This window comes from Sus scrofa, chromosome 14, assembly GCF_000003025.6.
Source record: "Sus scrofa isolate TJ Tabasco breed Duroc chromosome 14, Sscrofa11.1, whole genome shotgun sequence".
NCBI lineage: Eukaryota > Metazoa > Chordata > Mammalia > Artiodactyla > Suidae > Sus > Sus scrofa.
The window spans coordinates 85381587-85401680 of record NC_010456.5 but is presented as its reverse complement, the minus strand read 5'-3'; the positions used below and the strand labels follow the sequence as shown (position 1 = coordinate 85401680).

Here is a 20094-nt window from a genome sequence, read left to right as displayed (position 1 = left end):
TCACCATCTGGCTGGAATCTTTATTATTTCAGAAATAAGCTTCCTCTGTAACTTGAGATGGTTAGAATAGTTATTTCTGGATTGCTTCAATAAATATCAAAAACATCAACCATCTTGAAACCATACACTTATTTCATTTATAAGGACTTCCAAAAATAACTCTTCTGTATCAAAAACTTACAAATGGCAAAATAATGGTCTATGGATAGAGAAGGAAAGCTCTGCTAGGGGAAACTCTAAGAATGCCATTTTCTCTGTTACATTTTTGATTGATACATATTCATTAAAAAAGCCTTGCTTTGCTTTCCTTTTTTAAGTGATTCTTCTGAGAGGGAATCCAAAACACCAAATCTGAGGGGAAAAACCTCAAATAGGCTTTCCTGATTAGCACTTTAAAGCCTGAAGAGATAAGAAAGGGAAGCATGTACTCCTTTAAACATTTCAATATGCAAAAATATTCAGCAATTATGCATATTGTTTGTATACTTAAAAGTGCAACAATTTTCATGCTGATTATTTTATCCTATATATTTTGACAATTCAAAAGTAAGACTCACACACACATGTGATATATATTCTACAACAGAAACTCTTGATATGGTTAACATCCTGGACTCTCCTAACAATGTCAAACAAGGAGAAGCCAGACATGATCACATCTATACTGTAAGGAGAACCCTGAGAAGGGAGAGCAGGAGAAAGAACCACCTGTCTTTGTTTTCTGCTCAATGCTTCTGCAAAGTTGAGCAGATGTACTGTGGTGACTTGTTTCCAAACATCTAAACCCCCTCAATGGCTCACCAGTTACACAAGTACTACGTTCTAAGTATTCAAAGAAAAACTGCAGGTGACCCTTTACTTCTCTTTGGTCCCTTTATCAACCCCCTCTGTTACTTATGATATTACTTGTTAATCTTCCACATTCAAAAAAAAAAAAAAAATGCAGGTACATGATTTCACTTAACCAAGTAAATTTAAAAATAGATAAAATACTGAAATTCCTGCAACATAAACCTTAGTTATCACATTCATTAAAGCATTTTAGAATTACTCACACATGAGAACTGAAAATATGTGTGCTATTTGGAAGACAACTACTGAATTTATTCTCCAGAAGAAAAAGCAGACCTGAAGCATCACATTATTGAAACATTTGAAGCATGGTGACAAAGTTCTTATCTTCTAAACTTCAATGAAATCTGCTTGCACAAACTATTTAATGAATATCTGCTCCTATTTAACAAGACAGATATCTGATGTATTAAGGAAGTCAGAAGCTGAGTCACTTCACTTCTTTCTGTTGCCTCCAGTTGCTAGAATACTGGCAACTCGCATAAATATGTTTAATGTATCCATGTAGATTCCCAGCATCCTAGAAAAGAAATAATGCCCATTAAACATGATGTAATTCTAGTAACAATGACAAAACTTATTTCTGTTTGTTCTGGCCACAGCATGCAGCAGCTTGCAGCTAGCAACTAGACCCAGGCTGCCACAGTGAGAGTGGCAAGTCCTAACCACTACCCCACCAGGAAACTCCTCCAAAACCATTTCTTAATATAGGAAAGAAGAAAACACAACCCTGATTATCTGTCCTAGGTATATAAAATAGAAATTAAAAAAAAGATACCAATTAAGGAAGTACTGGACTAGAAAACTGTCAAGATTTTCCTTTGGTGGATTAATCTTTAAAATTTTAACGAGCAGTTTTAAAAATCATTGTACACTCTAGCATTCTACTATGAGTATAATATTTTGTGAAAAACAAAAACAAAAACACCCCATCCCAAAACCATAAGTGACAGACAATGAAATAATCAAAATCAAACCAAAGAAACACCTTTACCAAAACGTGTTAGACACAAAGTCTGGCATTTTTAAATATAATACATTCTGTCAACACTTCCCTGCTTCTGCCCCCAAAGAAACCTGCTACAAATCTGTAACCATTAGCAGCATTAAAAAAATTACACCAAGTTTTTAAAAAAGAAAAATAAATTAAGAAATGTGATAGACATCAGGAAACTCAAGAAAATTGTTTTAAATAAAATAACATACTTTGGTAAAAGGGAGAAGGAAAGGAAAAACATTATTATATAACGTGACATCAGCTAAAGTTGGAATCTCCAAAATGGAATTTTCAATTTTTAACACAAAATTAAATTTTGAGGTGTTTAAAATTTTTAATAAAATAGACTTTTTTAAAATTAAAAACTCCAAGTCAATTATGCATAATTTCCAAAAAATAATACTTGATTAATACATTTTTTTCTTCAGTTTTAAAATCTGTTAAATATAAACTACTAAAAAAAGTTAATTGAGGAGTTCCTGTCGTGGCTCAGTGGTTAATGAATCCGACTAGGAACGATGAGGTTGCGCATTCGATCCCTGGCCTTGCTCAGTGGGTTAAGGATCTGGTGTTGCTGTGAGCTGTGGTGTAGGTCTCAGTCGCGGCTCAGATCCCGAATTGCTGTGGCTCTGGTGCAGGCCGGCGGCTACTGCTCTGATTAGACCCCTAGCTTGGGAACCTCCATATGCTGAGGGAGCGGCTCAAGAAAAGGCAAAAAGACAAAAAAAAAAAGTTAATTGACCAATAAGAAGTTTTTTGTTTTTTTTGTTTTTGGCGTTTTAGGGCCACACCTACAGCATGTGGAGGTACCTAGGTTAGGGTTCAAACTGGAGCTGTAGCTGTCCACCTACACCACAGCCATAGCCACAGCAGATCCGAACCAAGTCTGTGACCTACACCACAGCTCACGGCAACACTGGATCCTTAATCCACTGAGTGAGGCCAGGGATCGAACCTATATCCTCATGGATACCAGCTGGATTTGTTTCCACTGCACCACAACAGGAACTCCCCAACAAGGACATTTTAAGGCCAATTAGAAAAACAGGTAATATACTGTGAATTCAATACATACCTAACTATTATATTTAGCTGCAATATAATCAAGTGTTTTGTGTTTACAGTTTACTAGAGAGACTAGACCAAACAGAAACAAAATAGTAAAAAAAACTTGTTGTAGGTTAAACTCAAAAGGTACGTTCAAATCCTAATCCATGGTACCTGTGAATGTGATCTTATTTGGGAATAGGGTCTTTGCAAATATAATTAAGAGGTGAATTAAAATGAGCCAATACTGGAGTTCCTGTCGTGGCTCAGTGTTAATGAATCTGACTAGGAACCATGAGGTTGCTGGTTTGATCCCTGGCCTTGCTCAGTGGGTTAAGGATCTGGCGTTGCTGTGAGCTATGGTGTAGGGTGCAGATGCAGCTTGGATCCCGAGTTACTGTGGCTATGGTACAGGCCGACAGCTACAGCTCTGATTAGACCCCTAACCTGGGAACCTCCATGTGCTGCGGGAGCGGCCCTAGAAATGGCAAAAAGACAAAAAAAAAAAAAAAAGAAAAAAAAATGAGGCGATACTGGAGTGGGGTGAGCCTTAATCCAATATGGTATCATTATAAGAAGAGAGAGAGCACAGGGAGAACATCCCATGAATACAGAAGTAGAGAGTAGAGTGATATTATCTACAAGCCAAGAAATGCCTAGCACGGCTGGCCAGGATGAGTAGCTGGGACAGAGGCATAAATAAGATTCTTCCTTACAGCCTTCAGAAGGACCAAACCTGACGAAAACCTTGATTGAAACTTCTGGCCTCCAGAACTGTAAGAGAATACATTTCTGTTGTTTTAAACCACCCAGTTCATATAATTTGTTACAGCAGCCCTAGGAAACTCCTATTGTCATGAAACAAAATAGGCCCAAACAAACACAAATGACCTTATGCAGCAAAGGAAAGACATTAAAGACTACTTACGAATTGATGGGATCATATTTTTGAACTCCATACATTGGTACTACTTCTGCACGTTTGATTACTTTCTGTGTATCATACAGAAGAAACATGCTGAAAAGAACTAATCCACCGTAAATTGCCACTGAGTATAGAGTGGCACCAGCCACAGTGGTAGGTGGAAGAAACATAGATCCTGAAACCAAAATGGGAAAAAAAAAAGATTTTTCTGTAACTGGATTTATGATTAGCATTACTTTTTTTGGCATGCTGAATACATAAGGTAACATCTGTGCACTATCTAATTTTATATACATTCAGTACAAAACCCATTATACTCACTCCTGCAATGGGTCATTTGCCCACATTATTGGAAGGCTCTTGTATCAGAGCGATTTCCATGTTCTCCAGACCAACTTTCCCATTTTAGATGTATTTGGTAAAACCAATAATAATAGTATGCCATGATGCCAAATAGAAAATCCAATCAAATTAGCACATATCTTTTAAAAATCATTATAATAACTGTCTTTATTATCATCATCTCTCAGTTCAGTTTATAGTTTGGCACATAAGAATCTGCTTCTTTTGCTGTTTTTGGAAGCAGAGAGTATCAGTGATGCTTTGATAACAATTTCAGCTATAAGACATACACAGTCAGTTGACCTATTCTGCTAATGCACTCAATAGACTTATAACTACAAAATTTCCCACTTCTTATTTTTAATCAGTTCATTAAAACCACTTACAAATATCACTATCGGTAGGTCTAATCTCAAGAATGAAATGTGTTTTAATAAATTCTGTTTCTCAGGATGTGGCCTCCAAGTCTTACCTGGTACACAGATATGGTGACTGAACATCACAGCATATATCTTTTAACCAACTTAAAAAAAAATGACATTTTCTAAATACTCTCCATTAGGATACCTGAGTATGTCAGATGATTTTAGGCCATTATAAAACCAAGAATCAAAAGTCAAGGCCCAGTTGCTTACCCAGTGAGGATACAAAGACGAGACCCAGGCCCACGCCCAGGGGTGCTCCCATGTTCAGAAACTTCTCACTGGGCGCACACATGGCCACAGTGGAGAGGCCTCCTACGATGCCAGCTGTGTACCATGCAGCCCTGATGAGAAGAGGCCCCCCTAATATCGTCAAAGGAGCCACCACCGCACCCATCACACCTGGAGAAAGAGCAAGTGGGCAGTTAAGTATTTCTTAGATAACCAACCCAAAGAAAAATGCCTCTTGTAACACACATGACATTTGAACATATTTTAGTTTCTTGTTTAAAAAAAGGTGATTATAAAAAGTTTTCCCCTTATATTTAGGTAATATTACCCCCCTCAAACTCCACAACTAAAACCTGTACCTGTCCAAATTCTAAATCATAACAGTAACACTAATCCTAGTCAAACAGTCACAACTCACAACTAGAAACACTAAGCTACATTTTTAGTAATTTTGTCAAATTCAGTGTAGTTCACTATTTGTATCCGAGTTTATCAAGTCTTTGTAACAATACTCACATATGGAAGGACTGAGATGAAAAGGCTTAAAAAATTAAAAATCAAAACTACTGAGCTGACAGAGAACAAAGTAAAAGGAACGGGTAAGTATATGACGCTAATCTTAAAGTAGGAACATCAAGGGCAGACACTACCCTGGGAATTTCCATATGCCATAGGTCTGGCCCTAAAAAGCAAAAAATTAAAAAATAAAAATAAAAAAAGATAACCAGAGTTGGTAGATGAAAAAAAAAATTTTGAAAAGAAAAGAAAATGTCATTCATGCTGTGCAGAAGAAGGTTAACATGGCAGGCCTAAGGCTACCTTTACAAAGACCTGCTTGCAAAGTTAGTCTTTGGCTGGCACCTGAGGCCAGGGATTAAACCTGTATCCTCATGGACAGTGTGTTAGGTTCTTAACCTGTTGAGCCACAATGGGAACTCTGAGATATTAAATTTCATAGAAAATGCATATACTATGTTTTAGGTAATTTTTTCCTTAAAATCTGGTTATTGGTATTAGAAGAAAATATTGGGACCGCCTCCCTCCCAACCACAAGGGTTTTGTCCTGTAAAGCCTCATGGAAAATATCTATGGTTGAATAACCTAAGACTTAACGGAAGAGAGACTCAAAAACCAAGGCTGAGAAGTCATCCTGTCTCATGTTCACCAAAACAAAGACAGCATGTGAAGAATGTAAATGACATATTTCACGCTAGAAATTCATTATCATGAGTGCCCAGATCATTTACTAACTTCCATTTACTAACCCATGTTAAAAACATTTCAGAGTCTGTCTCCCTGGAAGTTTCAGGGAAATGCTTCTAAAATTTTCTCGTTTTGTGGTAGAGAACACATATCTAAGAAGTATTTTTGTTTTTGCGTCTAGTTGATTCTTTACTTTACCCAGAGGCAGAATGCCCCTAGGATAGATACCTCAAATGGAAAACACTTTACATAAACTTTAAAATATCTGTTTTTCTATAATTAAATAAAATATTACACACACCTAAAAGAATATTAAAACTGTCCTTGGGAGTTCCCTTTGTGGCACAGCAGGAATGAATCTGATCAGTATCCATGAGGACGCAGGTTTGATCCCTGGCCTTGCTCTGTGGGTCAGCAATTCGGTTTTGCTGTGAGCTGTGGTATAGGTCGCAGATAAGGATAGGATCCAGCGTTGCTGCGGTGTAGGCCAGCAGCTGTAGCTACGTTTCAACCCCTAGCCAGGACACCTCCATACGACGTGAGTGGGGCCCTAAAACAAACAAACAAACAAAAACAACAAAAAGGAAACAAAAAAAACAAAAAAAAAACCCCACCCCTGCCAAAAAACCCCATAGTGTCCTGCAATACCAGGGTTGGGTTGGACAGCCTCTTCCTGCTCATGGTAACTTTGTGCCAAGAACTATCTAATTGTGACCCAGCTCATTGTATCAGATATCCCAGTGGCTCCACTGCAAAAACCTCTGCTCCTGTTCTTTCACATGTCTTATCTCCCCCTTCTCTGGCAGAGATTGCCAGGTTCATGTTTCTAAAGATACACAAGAACAACTCTCAAGTGATGTGTACCAGATCTGAAATTCTTGTATTAGATAAAATACATAAAAGGAAATCTCTGCATGTATTAGCCTGTCATAGGAGGCAAGTGTAATACTGTGGGGGGATGTTCACGATCTTAGAACAAAATCATTAACTTCCCAGAGTAGAGGTCTGGCAATAACATACCCAGGAGTAAGTGCAGAAAACTGTGTTTAGTGAACATGAGGCTTAATTAAATTATGTACATATCATTTACGATTGTGAAGAGTCACCAAAAAAGGTTTAATAACAGTTTAAAAACAGAACATACCAGAATGTAGTAACCAAGCAAGATGCTTTGGGCCTGGGCTCCGGTCATATGATATTGATTGTACCAGCATTCCAGCTCCAATCATGGCTGCAAAGGTTGCACCAATTGTCTGAAAGATATGTACTACTAAGAAAAATCGATTCTTATACAATAACAAAGTAGAAACCCCCGAGCTCCAAGTTCAGTTAGTTTCTCCAATAAACCATGTTTTAAAAAATGAAGGATAATGAACTGAATTCTACATTTTTTTCTAGCACATTAAAAAGCGTTATGATAGGAGTTCCCGTCGTGGCGCAGTGGTTAACGAATCCGACTAGGAACCATGAGGTTGAGGGTTTGGTCCCTGCCCTTGCTCAGTGGATTAACAATCCGGCACTGCCGTGAGCTGTGGTGTAGGTTGCAGACGCAGCTCGGATCCCGCGTTGCTGTGGCTCTGGCGTAGGCTGGCAGCTACAGCTCCGATTCGACCCCTAGCCTGGGAACCTCCATATGCTGTGGGAGCGGCCCAAAGAAATAGCAAAAAGAGAAAAAGAGAAAAAGACAAAAAAAAAAAAAAAAAAAAAATTGTTATGATTATTTGTTTGGCCAAATTGGCAAGAGCGCCCTCTAATGTCATACATATAAAGTTTTGCAGATAACTTCAAGTGAATGAGCTGAGCTTTTGATTAATACCATCATCTTTAAAAAATTTATTCTTATTAGACAGAGGTATAATAAAGCCCCTTTAAGAGTAATTATTTTAAATTGTATTTATTTTGATATAGTACCAAGAGAATTTAAAAAATTAGTGATGATATACCAATTAAAACACATACATGTATATATACAGCACATTGTTCTGAATTCCATATTTGAAAAACAGAGGCACATGGAAAAGATGAAAACTAAGATTCTACGTTTCCCTCCTCCCAGCTTTCTCACTGACTTGGTCCTCAACTCTTTTCTTTAGATTTCCACTGTTACACATTTAAATATTCCTTGTGTATAACAAGGAGGAAATATGTGAAATGGAATAAATATGATAATCTCTTCAGGAAATTTAAAGCAGAAATTTCAAACTTATACCCTTGGGTAGAATCAGAAAGCAGATGTTTTGTTTGGCCAACTGTTCAAGAAACAGTATTTTTCCTTTTTTTTTTTAGGGCTGTACCCAAGAATATGGAAATTCCCAGGCGAGGGGCCAAATCAGAGCTATAGCTGCCAGCCTATGCCACAGCCACAGTAACTCAGGATCCGAGCTGTGTCTGTGATCTATACCACAGCTCATGGCAACACCGGGCCCTTAACCCACAGAGCAAGGCCAGGGATCAAACCCGCAATCTCAGGAATACTAGTTAGATTCATTTCTGCTGTGCCACAATGAGAACGCCCCAAAATCAATTTTGTGTGAATACTTTTAGTTGGGAAGGCTTTCTCTAGATGCCAATAATCCAGTGTGATACACCAGGCCTGCCTCACTCATGTGCATTATCCTCTGACCCATGGACATCTGAATGGTCAAGCTCTGAGGTAAAGTACAGGTAAACATATCAGCCGTTTTTGCTAAGAATTGGAAAGGCTTCACTCATAATACAGAAAAGCACACTGGGTTCTACCTTACCATCTTCCAATGGAGAAATAATTACTAAAAACTACTTCATCTATCTCTGTGCAAAGCATTTTTGGGATATTTAACACAACTACATATTTTTCTTTTAAAATCCTTCATGTTCCAGGTCCATTTTTTGCTGTTTACCTTCCTATACTGTATACTCCAGCTACAATGAATTAGTAGGCTGCAAACATGCCCCACTTCCATGCCTCTTTAATTCTGTTTATTGTTCCTAAAAATACCTCATTCCCATCTGGCTGACATATTTAAGGATTACCTCCTAGTCTGGAAAGTTTTTCTGGTAGGTACCCTGGCTGCCACAAGCAATGTCAGATACCTCTACACTGTTCCAAAAGCACTTGGTATAAGCTTTGACATTACCTGTATGTATAGCTGTCACCTCCCAAGGGCTTCATCTTCATCTCTGTAGCACCCGTCTGGCTTCCTAAACTATTTTCCTTAAGCAGTTCAAATAGCAGGTGAGACTAATCATATGCCCACAGGCACCAGAGAATACAGCCTAAGCACTAAACTTCCTTGAAGTTTTAGTTTAATAACTAAATTTTCGTATATTTTAATCTTTCATGTTTGCTTTATTACAAAAGAATTGCTAGAGGATGCATGACACCATTTAAGAAGCAAGACCCTCATACTGAAGTGTCCAAATGGCTGCAAAACTGCAAAAGGTCCTCCTTACAAACATTACAGATTTGGATTACCCATGGCAGGAATTGGTGGGAATTTACTATGGGAAATCTGTATTATATAAACTCTATCTCCTCTTCCCTTCCGTCTCACATTTTATTGCTCCAGTCTGCATCTTAACCATCCACTATTTCAGACCCGGAAAAGGCACAGCTGGCACAGCTGGCACACCTGGCTTGTCTCTTCCTCATTAGCTTTTTTTTTTTTTGTCTTTTGTCCTTTTAGGGCTGCGCCTGAGGCATATGGAGATTCCCAGGCTAGAGGACTAATTGGAGCTGTAGCCACTGGCCTACCCCAGAGCCACAGCAATGCCAGAGGCGAGCCGAGTCTGCAACCTACACCACAGCTCACAGCAACGTTGGATCCTGAATCTACTGAGTGAGGCCAGGGATCAAACCCACAACCTTATGGTTCCTAGTCAGATTCGTTTCCGCTGTACCACGATGGGAACTCAAGGCTCAGGAGTTCCTTTCATGGCTGAGCAGTTAATGAACCCAACTACAATCCATGAGGATGCTAGTTCAATCCCTGGCCTCGATCAGTGGGTTAAGGATCCAGCATTGCCATGAGCTGTGGGGAAGGTCACAGACAAAGCTTGGATCCCACATTGCTGTGGCTGTTTTGTAGGGTGACGGCTGTAGCTCCAATTCAACCCCTAGCCTGGAACCTCCATATGCCATAGATTCGGCCCTAAAATAGTGAGAGGGAAAAACAAACAAAAAAACTCTTAAGGCTCAAATGCAAATCACACTCTTGCTTTTTCAGCATCTGCAAGAGCCTCTGACTTCTGACTTCTCAGGCACTCTCCTCAGCTTGGCAATCAAACGCACCCTTTTTCATTGTGTCACCTTCACACTCCAGACCTCAAACACCTGAACTTCACCCCAATGGGATCGTAAAGTCTTTTAATGGTGGCTTCTCTTCTCTGTCCAAGCTGTTTTGCAAATCTGGATTACCATGTTTATTGCCCTACTGGCACTACAATAAAAAATGCTGGCCTTCAACAGCCCTGATGAAACCAATGTCTCCTTCATGGAACTTTCCTACTAGTCCACGCCAAAAACTGTCTTTTCACTGATTTTACATTTTCAATTTTTACTGCATATTCTTTATCGCATACTCTAATTCATCATCTCTTGAACCAGATAGAAGAAAAATGGGTACCACATTTGAAATTATTTTTTGGTATTTAGCAAAACAACAGGTGCTCAAGAAACTCTCACTGAATATAAAACCTTATACAGGGGCAGGAAAGTTCAGAATAGTGGCAGTACTATTCTATTCACTAGTATAGAGTACTTGGGTTTTAGTGAAAGCTATTTTACACTGACCTTTAAGATGGATTTTCATCTGCCTTATTTTTTAGTTAATTACTATAAAATAGAGCCTGTTTGATATTTGCTGCTGAATAAGTAGGATGTTCCTGCAGGTCTGGGTTCAACACCTTTGCCGCTATTTTTTTTTTTTTTTTTTGGTCTTTTTAGGGCCGCTGCTTCTGCACATGGTTCCCAGGCTAGGGGGTCAAATCAGAGCTATAGCTGTCAGCCTATGCCACAGCCACAGCAATGCCAGATCCGAGCCGAATCTTCAACCTATACCACAGCTCACAGTGGCACTGGATCCTGAACCCAGTGAGCAAGGCTGGGGATCAAACCTGCATCCCTATGGATGCTAGTTAGATTCGTTTCTGCTGAGCCACGATGGGAACTCCAACCTTTACTGCTATTAAAAGACATGTTCAGGAGTTCCCACTGTGGCACAGGGGAAACAAATCTGACTAGGAACCATGATGTTGCAGGTTAAATCCCTGGCCTCGTTCAGTGGGTCAAGGATCCAGTGTTGCCGTGAGCTGTGGTGTAGGTTGCAGACGTGGCTTGGATCCCGCGTTGCTGTGACTCTGGTGGAGGCCGGCAGCTACAGCTCCGATTAGACCCCTAGCCTGGAAACCTCCATATGCCGTGGGTGTGGCCCTAAAAAAAAAAAAAAAAAAAAAAAAAAAAAAAAAAAAAAAAAAAAGAGACACGTTCAACATGGAATAATAGCCGACTTACCTCAGAATGTACCTCCTACTTTGTTTCAGCTGCACTAACAAGTTGTATACTAATTTGAACAAAAATTTGTTAATATAGTAAGGTATTCTTTCCATTTAATACCCTTCCAATAGTTTTCATCTAACCTGTTGGTATTTCGTGGAAAAGGAAAACAAAAACAAGCTGACTTACCACCCAAGAGCCTTTCATCATGAAGTTCATGAGAGCAGGAGTTCTGCTCACTGCCAGAGCAGACATAGCTGTTAAACCAATACTTCCTGCTAAGTACATATAAGTTGAATGAATTCTATCTTTCACATACTGAGGCCAAATTCTGTAAGAAACACAACACGATCAACTTACAGAGTTATGAATGTGAATTTTGGTTGCATCATTTACTAATTGGGAGACCTTGAGAATATTACTTTATTGCTCTAAATCTTATAACATTATCATGAAAATAATGATGAATATGTTGGAGTTATCATAAAAATTAAGTAATATAAAAACATAAGCCCTTGGCACATACATAAAACATTTTCTCCGTGCTTAAACACATATTACTAACTTTGGTAAAAGATTTTTATTTATTAAGTTTTAATAAATACATGCCAAAGAAATAAAAGATTCTATTTTTATTCATATATATTTTTACGCAATTGAAACACTAGACATAAAACACTCCAAAACTGGCAAAAGATTAAAACGGAAGAGAAGAAAATTGGAACCTTTAAGACTAGAACTGTTTCAGAATACTTTACTTACATGGCCTTTTCAATAGCTCCAATCTCATTAGACATTCCCAAGCCATAGTAGCACAGCGCTCCAAGACCAACAGCAGCCCCTCCAGCAATAAACCATCTTCCCATCTGATCAACTGCAGAACACAAGAGGAAATGCATGTTAACATTGTTGTCTTGACAAAAATGATCAGACCTAGTCTTTAATTTGACTCCAACAAAATCTGAGGAGACAGTGGATCTATAGATGTAGGGTACTTCTGCGATATATGTTATTTTATTCATAAGAGGCTGGGGTGTGTTCTTAAGACACTTTTCTTGAACAGCCAGGTCTTTATTAACATCTATATTTTAGTCATTTACTCTTGACCTGAAACATACACAAGTATTACGCTTGAAGGAAGACTATGCAACTTCAAATAAACTTAATTAATGGATTGTACCTTCCAGATCATGGCATTTTAATTAACAATCCTTTTTAAAAAGGGTGAAAATAAAAATTTTTCTGGAAGAAATATGACTGGGAACCACTAAACCCACTCTGAAGTATAATCTTTTCAGTGTCATCAGATCCCTGAGAATAATTGCCTTTTTTTCCTCACAAAATGCACATATATACATGTTTGCATTTTCTTTAAGGAGGCTGTTCATGGACCTCTTAAAACACCAGTTTAAAAACTAAAGGCTGCCACATACTTTTAAATATTTTTTCCACTGATGGTTCCAAAGCTGCCTCCTTGAGTTCTTGGCCAGTTTTCCCACGGCGGATCCCAATTCTTGTCTTGGTAGCATATTCCTGATTTACATGAAAACAGACCACCCACACCAAAACAGAATGTTAGCAATAAAATAAAACAGAAGATCCCGTCACACTAGAAAACTACATAAAATAACTTGGTACTATGTATATAATTTCACTATTAAAGTATGTTAGATAATCTTAAAAAATTAAACGTAGACCCTACCTGTGCTCTATCTTCGAAGTTATTCACTAATTCATTACAACCTAATTTCTTAGTTTAAGCTTCAGAATTATTTCATAATTTACAAATTTTATTTATATCTTTATAATTACTATATTTTAAACACTAACTTCTAGAAATATGCATTCAGTAAGTATTAGCTACATTTTTTTCATCTGGGAAATGGGCTCAATCTTTCCTTTAACATAGAGCCAAAGGGAGGAAAAACTACTTCTATTTTAGCTCTTTTCCAATAGTTAATTTATTTCTCTTCTAGTTTCTGTGTATTTTCTTATGCACATCACATTTCAAAATTTATGCTCCTAATCTGAATGCTAGAGCAAAAATCTTTTGACATGGATTCTCTTTAACCTGACAGATTTTATTTTACTACTCTCTCAACAAGAGCTGAAATGACATATTTAGTAACTTATTAATAAGTTATTGGTCAACTGGTAATATTCCTGGGTTCTAAAGCTTTTGACAATAGATTCCACCACCTCTTTGTGTTACTGTATAGCTCTCAATCCCTCACAAATTACTCTAAAGTCTCTCAATGAGAAACTCCAAAAGAGAAGTTATAGGAGTTCTTTTTCATATAAGGATGGAACAGAATGATAGAAAACTAATGGGGAGAAGCAGCTGATCTGGGACATTATCAGGGCTGTTTCAATAAATACTGAATGGTATAATAGGGAGCTTCACACTTTCAAAAAATGGTCCCTGTGGCATGGACAGAGAGAGACAATATAAAAATAGTTTGGAGTTCCTGTTGTGGCACAGTGGAAACAAAGATGTGGGTTGGATCCCTGGCCAAGTGGGTCAGAGATCTGGCATTGCCGTGATCTGTGGTGCAGGTCACAGATGCAGCTTGGACCTGGGCTGTTTTGCTGTGCCTATGGTGTAGGCTAGCGGCTGCAGCTCTGATTCACCAGCCCCTAGCCTGGAAACTTCCACTTCCATATGTCTTGGGGTGCAGCCCTTAAAAGGAAAAAAAAGTCAAGACTATCTTTTTTTTTTGTCTTTTGTCTTTTTAGGCCTGCATCTGTGGCACATGGAGGTTCCATATGCCACAGTCTAGGGGTCAAAGTGGAGCTGCAACTGCCAGCCTACACCACAGCCACAGCAACACCAGATCTGAGCCATGTCTGTGACCTACACCAGAGGTCCTTAACCCACTGAGCAAGGCCAGGGATCAAACCCAAGTCCTCACGGATACCAGACTGGAACTCCAAAGTCAGATTATCTTTACCCTGCTGGGTGTTAAAAGCCATTGATTCTTTGTGATGGAATTCTTCACAACAGGGGAGGCCTTGGTGAAAGTTGGATGGAAAACTCTGGAGGGTAGAGTCCGGAGACACACGAGTCTTGCCGCTAGCATGGTGGCACACCAGGTTTACCAAGCAGATCTGAAATGCTAGTTAGAGACAGAGACAAAAAATAACCCATTACCTAAGGAAGGACACAGACAACCTAGAGACAAGAAGAGCCAATCATCTCCTAGTAGAAAAGATGAAATGATGAATACTCTGCTTGTCCCTTGTTAGTTTAAGAAATTCATCCTACAAAACTGGTTTGGGATGGATCACCAAAATAGGCTTAAATCCCAACAGGAACAATAATAAAACAAATGATTCTTGTTTAAATTATGTGTCTAGTACAGAATGGATGTTTATATCTTAGAAGAATTACAAGGTGTGTGATGGAGTTTATAAATGTGGTTTTGGCTTAAAATTTATACCAACATTCAACAAGAAAATGTACAAGAATGCTAGAACAACTTCTGAGCAGAGGAAAAATGTCTTCCAGGAAAAAGATGACAGCTCTTCAAGGTCATACTATATTGCAGGGCTATAAGACATCAGAAGAAATCAAACATGCCAAATACTACGTCCCTTCAAAACATGATATAAGAATGTTCAAGGTACTGAATCCTGGGACATATCTTAAAAATGTAGACACTTGGGTCTAACTCTGATCCTGATGATTTAACTCCTAGGAACAGGCCACAGTAATACATATTCTAGCTAGCACTCCAAAAGCTAAGAATCCTTTCTTTAAAATACTTATCTGAGTGTACTTCCAGCTCTGTCACTGGATCTACGAGGGATGTACAAAACTGGACACCTATCCTTCGGGAAAACACCGAGTCATTCCAGCACTTTCACGGCATTACATCACCTCAGCCTAAAGGGGCAGTGTCTCTCAATCCTCAACACATCTGAGGGCCTGATCAGACAGAGTGGCCCCCAGGGTGGCAATTTTGCTTCTGCCACATGCTAGAAGTGGCCTCGTGAGAGTGTTTGATCTCCGAGAATAAAGTTCCTTAGCTACAAAATGAGTAAAATACTACCGATCCCGTAAGCTTCTGTGCACATTTGATGAGCACCTCGTCCCCTAAGACAGTTTACCCAGATCAAGACCCCAGCCTTCCAAAGTCAACGTACGACTCTACAAAACTCTCGTCTCAGGCATCCCCTTATCTACCAGGGTGGCGGCCCAGCCCCGGGGATGATTCAGCACCTCGTTGCCCAGGGAGAAGACAGCAGAGAGGACGAGCCCCTGCCTGCCCACCCCAGGCCCCACAGCCGCTACCTCCATCCACCCGGTCACCTGAAGTATGACCCTGACGCGCCACCAGGCTGTGACGCAACCCGCTGCGCCGCTGCCTCCAGCCCTCGGAGACGCACCCAGAGGCCCCGCCGGGCCGGCAATCAGTAGCACGGTGAATCGCGGTGAGTGTCGCCCAGGGGAGCCGTACCTCAGTCCCTTGTCACCTCAAGCGCGCAGTTCCCTTTCGCCGGCGGAAGTCAACCGCGCACACCTCCTAACCCCTCCGCCCACCCCTTACGGACTTTGAGCGCAGTCCCTTTTGCTCACAGTGACGCAACATCCGGAGAAGCCGCAAACACTACAGATAGCCAATCATGAGCGGAGGCCTAACGGAGGGGCGGCACAATTATGGAGGAGGGGTTCCGGGCTGGAGGGGTGGGGCCAATGGAGAATTGCTGGAAGCGTCACAACTTCCATTGTGGGTTTGGGCAGAGAAGGCATTTCAGCCATCTTAGCTATGGGTAGCGGGTCTTCATCTTTGTCGCATCATTTCACTTGCGGCAGTTACAAAAATTATTTTTAAATTGAAAGAGGGTAGTTTAAGAATTAAAACTTATTCTGTCGCCCATTTTCTTTCGTTTTGTCAACTTTTTTGTGCCCTTCTCAAAAATATATCCGGAGATAGTGTGCCAATTGTGGCTGTCTCAGACCGGAGCCAACCGGTTTATTAGGTCTGAAGTGAAATCTGCAAGAGTCTGAGTCATGCGAGGTCAGAGAGCGACCTAGCCCGGTTTTAGGAGTTTTTTAAATTGCTCTGTGACTTCCCCAGGACACATTCTCAAGGTTCACTGAATACTTGTTATAATAGGGTTGATGCAACAAGCTCTGCCTGTTACCCAGTGTTATTCTGAGAATTATTCATATGCCTGTAATTTGTAATGTAAAAAGCCATTTTTTTTGGCTACAGGAGGTTTTTTTTTTTTTTTACCCCAATCGTGATCATTTACCCATTAAACAATATTTACTGAGGCTCACTTTATACCAAGCTCTGTACTCCAAATAAAAGACAAATTGTACCATTGTTTTTGCAAAACAAAGCCCTTGCCCTTAAGGCATTTACTTTCTAGTGGAGACAAAAACTAGACAAAATGTTTGTTAGTGATAAGTACTGAGAAGGAAAATAAAGCTGGGTAAACCCTAGAGGGGCTCTATTTAGATAATTTATAACAACATATAAAATTCATGAACCTCATCTCCTAAGCTATTGTTAATTGTGATTTACGATAATCCCCTAACCGTGTAAATCTTGACAAACATAAAGGTTTGCGTTTTATGTGGGTAATAAAAGTTTGGCAGCACACAGTTCTTATTTCTCTACCCTGAAAATGGCAGGAAAACACTGTAGAGAAATCCGTTACTTGAGATAGTGAACGGATAGAGCATGATCAATTTAATCCAACTTTAGATCTTCCCCAATTTGATTAGCTAGCAAATTAGTTCTCTGCCTAGCTCCCTAGTGCTATTATTTTCTATAGAATGTCTGTTATCAGCAGAGAAGGGATTCACAACACAGTACCTGGATAAATGAAAAAATGAAATACCTTTTGAGATCCAAGTTATTTTCTTCAATATTATTAATTAAAGTTTATTATCTTCATAAAAGAAGATTTTCTGATTTCATGGTTTTTTGTTTTTGTTTTTTTCCTCATGTATGGGACTAGTATAGCTGTTTCCACAGATGTTAATTGTTTTAAGGCAGGAGAGTTACCTGGTTACATTGGTGCCAGAAAGATGTTATGGAATCTGGGTTCTTCCTTCAAGCAGTAGAAGAATGACCTCCACAAACACACAGGCTGCAAGCAAGCAAAGTCTTTATTACAGGAAAGCGAATAGCTCCCAGAGCTGCTGGAAGGGGGAGAAGAGCCCCCCCCCCCATTGTCCTATAGGGGTTTTCATCCCTTAAAGATGGGGGGGGGTACTGACGTGGGGTCCAGAAATACATAGTTTTCTCCCATTGGCTTTGCCCAATTACCTTTATCAATCCTTGTCCAATAGGGGTTTTAGGGGTGGAAATGTCCCATAAGTCTCATGGTTTCTTTGCGTTTCTTTCCCCTTAGACTGAGTCACCATTCCTCTCATTCCTTTTCTATCAGTTGAGGGGTGGGTTAGAGATTAAGGTCCATGTGGACATAGGTACACTTCCTATAATAAACAAGGCCTGTGGGGAAGGTACACTTCCTATAGCAAACAAGGCCAGTGGGGAAGGGGGGAAGAAACACTACCTATTCGAAAACAAGTCCTGTGGAGAATTACTTTCTGGAGCCCTTAAACCACAAATGTTAATCAATAGCCATATCAAAGAATGCATCATAGCCCATGCTCCTACACTGACTGCCTGAGTTAGTGAGTTAATATTCTGCCTCAACATCATTGGGAAGATATGCTTAGTGTGTGTGTGCATGCGTGTGTGTGTGTGTGTGTGTGGTCATTGACTGAAACCAATTAGGAATTTATTGCAATTGTTCAAGCAAAAAGTGATGAAGGCAAAAATTAAGGCAGGAGAGGGACAGACAGTGTTTATGACAGAGATAAACAGGAGGAATTTATAGGTTTTAATGACTGATTGAATATAGCTGATAAGGATGAAGGCTGTATCCAGGATAATCCCTCTGTTCTGAATTGAGTGAAATTGGGTGGATAATTGCCCCATTAATTTATAGATAGGATACGGGAAGAGATACAGATGTGGGGGAAGTAGATAAAACTCAAGTATGAAGTTGTTATAGTGTAAGTTTTCTGCTTCTAAGACCTTGGAGCATAGGACTAATAACAGAAAAAGTCATGAATCACAAATCCTAATGCTGTATGTATAGTACAATTTTTATTAAAGGCTGCTGACTTGTTCCTTATCCTCCACCTGCTGGCTAAGTGATAGTGCTGGGTTATAGAGGAGAAAAATCAGAGTCAAATACTAAAGAAAAAAATATTTTATTGATTTTCAGTTAAAATAAGTCCCTTCACCCTGTCCAAATCAAACTAAGCAGGAACCTGTGGGGTCTTCCAGGGCACAAAAACTTTCCAGGCCTCCTATTTTTTATTTGCAGAATAAAGCCCTCCTAGACCTTCCCAAGTTACAAAGGGCAGATTCAAACATCTACTAATCAGGGAAAGAGGGGAATATAGAAACAAAGGAGAAGCAGCCAAGAAACAATAGTGCATCCTTGGGGCTGGGTCCTGGCTCCTTCTCAAGTAATATAATAGCAATATATTTGAGTTCTTCTTCAGGAACTAAGGCCTCCCCCAACTCCCCTCCCATGGAGGATGGTAACGTCAGGCTGAGCACAAACTGTATGTTCAATATATATTTTCATTTCCCCCATTAATCAGTTCATTAGCTTTTTTTTTTTTTTTTTTTTTTTTTTTGCTTTTTAGTGCTGCAGGTGCAGCGTATGGAAGTTCCCAGGCTGGAGTCGAATTGGAGCTGTAGCTGCTGGCCTACACCACAGCCACAGCAACCTGGGATTGTGGAAAGTAACATAACGTCTTTTCTATCAAAGGAAATCTTGGTTACTCCATTCTGCTCTGGTTTTGGCTGAAACGCCCCCTGCAACCCCCATCCTCTTTACCTCTTTTACCAGCAACAATTTGTTTCAATTAGCCAACCCGGAAGAATGTGCGCCCTGACCTGACCAATGAGAAGGGGACAGGTAAATCACCTGTGTTAGGGATAAATAGGGGAGGGTCCTTTGTTCAGTGCGTGTGCTTTTTGGAGTACCCACCCACACCCTTCTGCAGAAGTAAAGAGCCTTGTTGAGATTTCTCCTTGTCCACGTGTCTTACTTTCCAACACTGATGACCCAAGCCAGAGTTATCTTTATTTCCAACAGGATCCAAGCCGTGTCTGTGACCTACATCCCAGCTCACAGAAATGCCAGATCCCTGACCCACTGAGCGAGGCCAGGGATCAAGCCCAGATCCTCATGGATACTAGTCATATTCATTTCTGCTGCATCATAATGGGAACTCCTAGAAATATTTTAACTTCAACCATTTTGTAAAGATATAAGCTCCCGAAAGAAGAGAGGTAACATAGGAAGAAATATCAGAAGCAATTTAAAGCATCTATTGTTGCTGAAACTTGGCTTCTGTCTGCCCCTGTCATATAGAAATGCAGAGACAGTGTTTGGGGTGAAGGAGAAAAGATAACTTTATTGTTTGCCAGGCAAAGTGGGCCACAGCAGGCTAATGCCTTAAAGACTGTACCCCCCTTGGAAGGGATTAGGAAGTGGTTTCACAGTTTGGGGAGTAGAAAATAGCACAGCAGATGAGGCTCAGGGTAGAGGCAAGCTG

The 20094-nt window shown here is 39.8% G+C and overlaps 1 protein-coding gene across 5 annotated transcripts; it reads right to left on the bottom strand.

Annotated features, from left to right (window-relative positions):
- Positions 1-16103, bottom strand: GHITM (growth hormone inducible transmembrane protein). 5 transcript variants are annotated; one of them, NM_001244382.1, is made up of 9 exons: positions 15882-16103; positions 14444-14608; positions 12926-13025; positions 12255-12366; positions 11682-11823; positions 7164-7272; positions 4799-4987; positions 3825-3996; positions 1-1372 (listed from the first exon to the last, which is right to left on the bottom strand). In NM_001244382.1, exons 2-9 carry the CDS (start codon positions 14570-14572, stop codon positions 1288-1290), a joined length of 1038 nt encoding a protein of 345 aa, NP_001231311.1. In that variant the 5' UTR covers positions 14573-14608; positions 15882-16103; the 3' UTR covers positions 1-1287.

Bases quoted from the DNA above. Each gene is read 5' to 3' on its own strand.
- GHITM (NM_001244382.1), bottom strand. From the start codon at position 14,572: ATGCTAGCGGCAAGACTCGTGTGTCTCCGGACTCTACCCTCCAGAGTT. The intron at 11,824-12,254 runs GTAAGTAAAGTA...TGTTTCTTACAG, and splicing joins GGAGCTATTGAAAAGGCCAT to AATTTGGCCTCAGTATGTGA. The intron at 4,988-7,163 runs GTATGTTCTGTT...CTCTTTCTCCAG, and splicing joins TGCTTGGTTACTACATTCTG to GTGTGATGGGTGCGGTGGTG.